This window comes from Eucalyptus grandis, chromosome 6, assembly GCF_016545825.1.
Source record: "Eucalyptus grandis isolate ANBG69807.140 chromosome 6, ASM1654582v1, whole genome shotgun sequence".
Taxonomy (NCBI): domain Eukaryota; kingdom Viridiplantae; phylum Streptophyta; class Magnoliopsida; order Myrtales; family Myrtaceae; genus Eucalyptus; species Eucalyptus grandis.
Genome location: NC_052617.1, coordinates 31,547,384 through 31,556,607, shown reverse-complemented (window position 1 = coordinate 31,556,607; position 9,224 = coordinate 31,547,384). Strand labels below are relative to the sequence as shown.

The following is a 9,224-nucleotide window of genomic DNA, read 5'->3' as shown; positions in this document are numbered from 1 at the left end:
CAAATGACAGTGCAACTACAACGGCAATCGAAGGATGACAACAGAGTGACAATGGGTGAGCGACATTGGGCGATCGAGCAAGCTACAGTGGGCATCGGGCGAGCAGCATACTTTGTATGCGGGAAGAACATAATGATACCTTAATTTCAATCCCCCTTCAGTGACATCTTTTTGCCCTGACGAGTTATGCAATGTCATTTTTGAAAGGGAGTTTACATATGATGGCAAAATGACATCGTTTCTTAAGGAGGCAGAAAACGACGTCATTTATACCATTCCAAGTGGACATTGTTTTAAAAAATTTTCCACGTCAACTTATTATTTATTAATATAAAAGTCACGTAATTAAGTTGGCCAGAATATGTCGTCGGCGGCACTAAATTGATAGTTTTTTCTCTGATTTTGCACTTAAGTGAGTCAGCGGAAATTTTTCACACCAAAGTGAACATCATACGCAAGTTTTGATACTTCTAATGTACTTATCCCAATATAGTCATATATGGTGTCATGCATACAACATTAATATCACATGATCTCCTATACATCAATCACGCAACCAACACTCATTCACAACATTAACAATTCATACATAATATCTCTTCATATTTATCATTACCTCTCTGTTCTCATGATCACATACGTGAGTGATGATGATGACATGATTATATCTTTTCATTTCTTATGCAAGCAAATAATGACATTGTCAGAAAACTGGCCACATGTACATCAATAACTCAAATAATCAACAATATGATATCGAAAACCCAAAAATCAACAATTTAACATCCACAACCCAAACAATAGACAATATAACATTGACAACCCAATAATCGATAATACTTAGCTAGTAAATTATTAATTTAGTCAAATCACATTGAAGCTGATTAGTCGCAACCTTAACTTATAGAAACTCATCAATTCAATTCAAATGAACGTGGCGATTCGTCATGCAATCGTTATAACCTTCTCATTGTCGCATTCATGTTTAGAATAAAATTGACAACCGTCAAACAACCAAGTCAAGAGCACTAAGTAGATCAATTTAACTTAATTCTTACAGTTTTCACTTATTACAAAAAGGACTTGAGCAAATCAAAGTTCTAAATACCTTCAAAGCAATAAAATAAAGATCATTATTTAACAACTCCTAGTCTTTTTAAACAACAAAACTAATTTGACAAGACAAAGAGGAAGCCCAAAAATTCACCTTATGAAACTTGGAAGGATAAATTAGAAGTTTCAACAACATAACTGTGAAATTCTTGCTTTTATTTAGAAGACTAGAATGTGAGAATCAAGAGAGAGAAGTTGAGGACTTGAAGTATTTGGGTATACAACAAAGGGGAATGTATTTAGAAACTTTCATGAGATACAAAAGTATAGAAACAACTAATCATGGGTCAAAAGTAAGTATGGCTTTGAATTAAAAGCTATTCCTATATGAAGTGTTTGTAGATGTGTTTCCGGGTCAAGCGTAAAAAGAGAAATGGTTCTTCAATTCAAAGAATACATGTGGGGCTTTAGGTGTAAAAAGAGGAGTGGTGCCCTAACTCAAATATTACGTGGTACCTTGCAAGTGGCCTAATAAAATAGACCATAAGAAGATATCTGATCTAAACGAAAGATGGCCTCTTCTTGAACAAGTAAAAGAGTGAGTAATCAATAGTATTAATTGACTAAGGTTAAAATACATGATGTAATGCCTGATAAAATTTGATCGGCTAAGTTTAATGTCATCATTTAAGAGCGATGTCTTCCAAATCTTTTGCGAAACAAATTATGCCTTGAACATTCAAGGCAATAAGGAGTTTGGTACCAATTTTTATTTTTATTTTTTTGGTCATCGGAGTTTGGTACCAAGTTTCCCTTGCAACTTTAGTTATGAACAGGGGTGGCGCAGCACAACCTACAACACTTCGCACGCGCATTTCAGCCGCAACCACTCCAAATGGGCCCGTTTAGCGCAAGTGCTAAATTCGTGATCTGCTAAGCCCACAGTCTTTACTCCATCTGGGCCTTGGGTTGGGCCTAAAATTGAGGGAGGCCTTGCTTCTGTGGGGACGGAAACCAACCCTCCCCCTCTCCACCCTTTTAGCACACGCATGAAGCCACGAGCGCCGCTTGACTTCTTCGATCCACCGCTAACCGTTTCAAAACCTAGAAAACTACAATCACCACATGGTGGTGAAAACATGGTCGTGTCATATTAAAACTACGCACTTCCCAAAAAAGAATTCCATTTTTCCTTGTACCATTAAGAAATTACTTGAAACCCATCAAACATGTGATCTATTCAAAAATAAAAATTAAAAAGGATGAATATCGCTAAGAACCTAAAATTATATTCATTACAACACAAATAGTCTAAACTTATTTTTTATGTCACCAAATATTAAACTTGTCTATTGTAACACGAATACCTTAAAACTTTTTCTTGTGTTACTAAAAACTCTAAATTTATTCACTGCAACACAAATATTTCAAAATATCACGTCGATATGAATTTAGGTTTTTTTTTTTTAATGAGTTTAAGGCATTTGTGCCATCATAAGTAAATTTAGTGTTTTTAGTGATATTGGTGTTATGGTGGGTATGCTTTGAGATTATTTGTGATATTAACAAAAAAGAAAGTCAACAGGTGGGTTAGGTAATCAGTATTTATTGTAAATGAAGTTAATATGCCATCATTAATTACCTAATCAAGCTAAGCTAGGCTTACTGTATGTCATCCCTCAAATCATCATTAATCAAAACATCCAATTACGCTCCCTCCATGCATCCATCAATGTCGATCCATTAATGTAACAACGGGCGTCCGAATTACACAGGTAAAATCAGGCTTTTGCTGCTGCTGCTGCTGCTGCTCCGGATCTTGCCCCAAAAAAACGCAAGCCAAAATTCCACAGCATTTTTCCTCTGCAAAAGCACAGGCAAAGTCGCAGTGTTTTCCGAAAACGAGGAAACACTCGCGCATGACGGGAGACATCATCTTGAAGAAATATAAAATAAAAAAAAAAAGTTGGGGTGAAAGTAGGGAAACGCCATATTAGGGCAGAAAATGGGAAAAATGGTGGGAATTGGAGGGACGAAAATAGGAAAAAAATTTAAAAATGGAGGAGGCGGAGGAGGAGGGCAAAATCTAATCTGGCGGCGGATCCTGAAGCGAAACGAACTCCATGCATATCCCTCGCAGATCCGACGGCCCACGTCTCCCTTCACTCGGGCGATCCAACGGCCCCAGCAACAACCGCGTTCGCCGAAGCCGAACCCCATCCCATCGTGTTTGTTGTATCTATCCCCACCCCCATCGTCTTCGCTCTCTCCTCACTTCAAAGTGCTTACCCTAATATCACCGTTCTCTCTCTCTCTCTCTCTCTCTCTCTTCCTTCTTGCTTCTTGGGTCTCTCTCTCTATATCTGGGAAGCTCAGATTCAGGAGCTCCGACCTCGCGAGCGGCGCTTTGGCATCTACCCACGAGCCGGGTTGCGTTTGTTTTCTTTGTTTTCGACATTCTTTGATTGGTTTATTCAAGGGAGGAGGTAGCGGTGGTGGGTAGATTCAAGATTTGAGGATGCAGTCGAGCGAGGATTCGAAGCAGGCGGAGCAGAGCGGTAACGGTGGCCAGCAGCGGCCGCCCCCCACGAAGGGCGGCGGCAACGGTAACCCCCCGCCGCCGCAGCAGCAGCAGCAGCCGGCGCTCCCGCAGCAGCAGCAGCAGCAGCCGTGGGTGGCGATGCAGTACCCGCCGTCGGCGGCGATGCTAATGCAGCACCCGCAGATGATGGCGCCACCGCCGCCGCACCACCACCAGCATTACGCGGCGCCGCACTACATGGCGTACCACCAGTACGCGCCGCCGCACCAGCGCGTGCACCACCAGGCGCAGCAGCAGCAGCAGAACGGCGAGAACAGGACGGTCTGGGTCGGCGATTTGCACCACTGGATGGATGAGAATTATCTCCATAGCTGCTTCGTTTCCACTGGCGAGGTAACGGGAAGATGTTGTGGACTCATTTTTTGCTTCTTTCTCTGTTTGTGTTTGTAATGACTGTGAAGATTGTAACTTTCTTTTCCTTTCTTTCCTTTTTTGGCGTTGGAGAGGTTGTGTTTTCTGCGTGATAGTTTTATGTTCGTTTTTTTGTTTCTATATGTTGCTGTATATTAGGAAGTTGGTCACTTCTGGTAAGATCTTAGGATTAGCTGAAAACTGGTGGATATTTCTTGACACATGTTTGGAAATGGGTGTGAAGTAGATCTCAAATAGGCAAGTTCTGTTCTGGCTCGCAGGCAAATGGCGACAATTCATTTTGCCTCTTAGGGGAAGGTTTCGAAATTGCCCGAAGTGAGTAGAAAAAGTACATACGGAATGTGTCAGACAATCAGGATTTGTATAGTATTGGGGATTGGCTTTTGGGATGCAATGTAGCTTGTGAATATTTTAGGAAGGCCTAGCTAGTCGTCTTTGTTCTGTTTAAATGACGTTTGCCTGCTTTCGACGTTGCTTTTCTGTACCCAAAAGCTGAGCTTGGATGTTTCTCGTTATTCATCTTGGAATCTCTTATATTGTCTTGTTAAATGTCCTTAAAATAGCCTGGAACTTGCTGATACTGTGCAATTCCTATATGGGTAAATGGTAAAGAGCATAAATAAGTTTGTAATTGTTGCGTGAAACATTTGCTTCTCTTAGCAAAAATCATATCAATACAAGTGCTTAGTTTCTCTGCTCAGAGAAGATGAACAACCATATGAACATAACTGAGGTTTCCTTGCAGTAGTTTCAGTTGTGAGCTGGCTGCAACAGACAGAAAATAACAAAGAAAAATGAGTTCTCAAGAAATGATATTTCATGGAATTTGCAGTTGATGCTCTTTCATTTTCCCTTCGGCCTTTAGAAATGGGCGTACTGGGTAAAGAAAATTTCTCTTGTTCCTCTCACATTTTTGTCAGACATTTGGTAAACGATCCCGTGCTTTAAACTCGGAGGAGTTTAGTATAATTGCAAGCGAGTTTATGTGGTGTCTTCTCAGAAGTTTTGCATTGTTGTTGCTTTCAAATTACTGAAGTATTGTTATCTTACCAAATTCAGACAATAGATTATTTGATTATATTGTGTTTATGACATTCCCACTATTGCTCGTTAACATGGTCTTATATGTAATACAGATTGCTTCTATCAAAGTTATTCGAAATAAGCAGACAGGTTTATCTGAAGGATATGGATTTGTTGAATTCTTTACACATGGCACAGCTGAGAAAGTTCTACAAAACTATTCGGGAATCATGATGCCTAATACTGAACAGCCTTTCCGTCTGAATTGGGCAACATTTAGCACGGGTGACAAGCGTTCAGAAAATGCTCCTGATCTGTCTATTTTTGTAGGGGACTTAGCTGCAGATGTTACTGATAACTTACTGCATGAGACTTTTGCTAATAAATACCCGTCAGTTAAAGCTGCCAAAGTTGTTTTTGATGTCAACACTGGCCGTTCAAAAGGCTATGGATTTGTGAGGTTTGGGGATGAAAATGAAAGGTCACAGGCCATGTCTGAAATGAATGGTGTATATTGTTCTAGCAGGCCGATGCGAATTGGTGCTGCGACACCCAGAAAATCATCAGGATATCAATCACAATATTCTTCACAAGGTACTTTTTTTCTGTTTAAAAAAAAAAAGGTTTAGACGGGGTTGGGACGTAGCTTACCTGTTCTGGATCTTCACAAGGTACTTGATGTAATAATAGTGCAGAAATTTCATTTTTTTAATTGGTGTAAGATATCAATTAGATGCATTTTAGTCAAGAACTGATGGTATAAGATATGAATACTTGTTATTTCGGTACTTCTCAATAAACTTCACATTGATTTTGCCTATGTGTTGCAATGTTTAGATTATCATATACGTAATGCTGCTAGATGCTTATTCTGTTGCTCAAAGCTTGTTTATAGTCAAATTGATGCAACTTTAAGATGTACCTACATATTCACACTGGACCATTGCTCTGTCTCGTGTATTACCAAAAATTCATCTTCTTATTGATTTTCGGTTTAATAGGTGGATATTCATCAAATGGTGCCTCATCCCAGAGCTTTCAGTCTGATGGGGACTCTGCAAACACAACAGTGAGAATACCTACTTCATGTTTGTTTAAACATTGGCAGCCTTACCTTTCTTTTTATTTTTTGTGCTGTCTTTTACTTGTCTGGTTAATTTTCATTTCATCATAGATATTTGTTGGAGGCCTTGATCCTAGTGTTAATGATGAAGACCTCAGGCAACAATTTTCTCAGTATGGTGAGATAGTGTCTGTTAAAATACCATCTGGGAAAGGCTGTGGGTTTGTACAATTTGCCAACAGGTAAATTTTCCAACTGCTTTTAACCTCTTTGGCATTTTTATTATCTCATATGGCCTTTCTCTTGTATCAGTCTTTTCTGATGATTCTGCCTGTTTAATGATCTGACAGAAGTAATGCTGAGGAGGCATTGCAGAAACTGAACGGGACAGTGATTGGTAAGCAAACGGTGCGTCTTTCATGGGGTCGAAATCCAGCCAATAAGCAGGTCAGACCTCTTTCCTGTCTATTCCTCTTTTTTCCTACCCCCTTCTTTCTCATTCAATCGTCTGCTTCTATATCTCTGCTGTGGTTGGAAATTTAGCGATCATCTTTAATGTTCTTGTAAAAAGCATATTTCTTCAAGAAGGTGCTCGAGCTGCTGGATTTTGGCAGGTTGTACTGCAAACTTAGTTCTCACTTGATATATTCTTTTTTGGATATTGAAATGACAACTATAATATAGTAGTTAGTCTTGCTTTTCTGCATTCCCTAGAATTTGACAAAAACAAGCTAAGACTAGATAAAACAATGAGAAACATTATATTTTGGCATTCCTTGAAAGAGATTGTTTCCTCCTAAACTATTTTTTAACACATTAGCCAATGAGAAGTCACAGACTTAATTGCAGAAAGCATTAGAAAGCATACCCAAGCAGGAATGTATACACCGGAAGACGAGTCCAAAATTTTCTTCCCTTTGCGAGGCTCTTGTCCACTCCTTTCTTTTGTTCATTTTTGCAGTTTAGGGCAGATTTTGGAAATCAATGGGGACCAGTCTACTATGGTGGGCAAGTTTATGATGGTTATGGATACGGTGTGCCACCACATTACGACCCGAGTATGTATGCCACAGCCACGGCATATGCAGCTTACCCAGTATACGGCAGTCACCAACAGCAAGTGAACTGAACGAGTGAGGACAAAGCAGAAAAAAGTTAGTCCTTAGCTCTTGAGATTCATGATGCTGCAATTAGCCGATCTGTTCTGGTCCTGTAGAGATCTCCATGAATCCGTCCACTTGTGGGATGGAGCTGAATTTTGATGACTCTCGCTAGTTTTGTAGGGATTTATCTAAACGTGTCTTCTAATTTATGGGAACCTTAAACTTATTCATTGGAATGCGAAATCTTGCGCATGACGCGGGGCAGAGTGCCTCGTGGATTTGAAATAACACGGTGCTGCAAAATTCATGATGGGTGATCGCAGTCTCTGGGAAAAAAAAAAAAAGCAGTTGGTTAGATAGGTTAAGACAAATTGCTTGACATGCTATTTGGCTTTGATTTTGCTGCTGTAATTTTGTGAAGGATATATTCATGTTCCAACTCTAGTTTTTGTGTGCTAAATGCAGAATCTGCATCTTAGATGCCTCTGATCATACGTTGATGTGCAAATTCTTTAGTTTGGAGTAAAGTAGAGCCCATAGATTGTACTCAGTCGTCGTGCCAAGACTTGTAGTTCGGCATCTTCAGCCGAATGTGAAAGGCCCTTTACTTGTGGCGGTGACGCCAGCTTCTTGATACAATAGCCACTGTCAAGACTAGCCTTCACTGGCAAGAAACCTTGGATGGTGACCCTCGAGAGTGACATGCGATGTGGGGTAGAGTACGCCGATAGAGGTGCTTTGTCGGCAATTTTTAGTACCGACGACTGCTTTACATCTAGTTGTTCAATTTGACTAGCTAAGCTTGCACAAATATGACGACTGGCGGTTTCTGTCTAAGAGTCTCGGAAGTGGATTGAAGACTCATTTATTATTCCATGTGTAGTGGATTGGAATTTGCGTAATAAAGTCCAATAAAATGTGGGTTCTTAATGGGTCTAAAGCCTGATCAACTTGCAGTCCATTTTGAAGGGCGCTTGCTCTTCTCTTTCTAGCTTGTCACTCTCTCTCTTCTCCACCGATCGCAACACTGCTGATCTCCATCCTTGATGAGCTCCTATTTTACCCCAACTGGTCGGTGCCGCTGCCACCTCCACTGCCTATGCCTAGCATCTTTGACACAACTTATATACGTGCGACCCTCCATCATAAGCAATGACCCCAGCAATAAGCTCGGCCAGAACAAGAAGAATTGAACTCCGATCATCAAGAAATGCGACGGTGACTCCGAGTGGAAGCATGGTATGCGATTCGACGTAGGGGAGATCTCCCTCCAGGACTGCGAATGCACCATCCCGCACGTCAATCTGTTCCACAAGGGTGTGATGTTCGGCGACAAGCACATGGGCGAGGTCCGAATGTCGCCCACGGATCTGGGGCTGGAGTGGTTAGATTTGTGAGCTACCGGGTGAAGAATCCGGAAGGGAAGCTCGATAGAGTCGGAGTGTATGAGAGGGGCAAGGTCCATGACACGGTGATCGGAACCGCACTTGGCGCGATCGTTGGTGGATATCCGATCATCAACCCTCTTCCACACGGAACATGGGGCCACTCCTTCTTTGAGCGAAGAAAAGGATTTTGTGATGCATCACCACACCAGCTGAGAGCAGAGAATGGAGGATGGTCCAAACATGTAAAAATCAGCTCACTCTTCGCTTGTCTTTGGGTTCATATTTGGGGTTTCAGGTAGAGCAACTCATTTTCTAGTTTAATTTCTACTTATGATAATTTTTTTTATAAAAAAAAAAAAAATTGAAGAATAGTGAAAAATTGCGATGTTTCAAATTCTAGAACTTCATGAAAATTAGTATATGATTTTATGTGTTAATATTTATTAACTAGATGTCGAACATTTCGTTTTGAAATTCTGAAAAATTTACAGTAAAGAAAAAGTCACAAACAGTGGGATGTGAAGAGTCGGCGCAGCGGTTTTTGTTGCAATCGACTATTAAATTATAGCACTAGGGATGGCGTGGACCAAGTTCTTAATATCAACTCAGGCTTCAACCGA

At 40.5% G+C, this 9,224-nt stretch overlaps 1 protein-coding gene across 1 annotated transcript; it reads left to right on the top strand.

Moving 5' to 3' along the window:
• The first annotated feature begins 3,305 nt into the window (after positions 1–3,305).
• LOC104449345 (polyadenylate-binding protein RBP47) lies at positions 3,306–7,660 on the top strand. Its single transcript, XM_010063473.3, has 6 exons — positions 3,306–3,988; positions 5,164–5,644; positions 6,052–6,119; positions 6,225–6,355; positions 6,464–6,560; positions 7,075–7,660. The coding sequence occupies exons 1-6, from the start codon at positions 3,572–3,574 to the stop codon at positions 7,240–7,242; spliced, it is 1,362 nt and encodes a 453-aa protein (XP_010061775.2). The 5' UTR covers positions 3,306–3,571; the 3' UTR covers positions 7,243–7,660.
• The last annotated feature ends 1,564 nt before the right edge of the window (positions 7,661–9,224 follow it).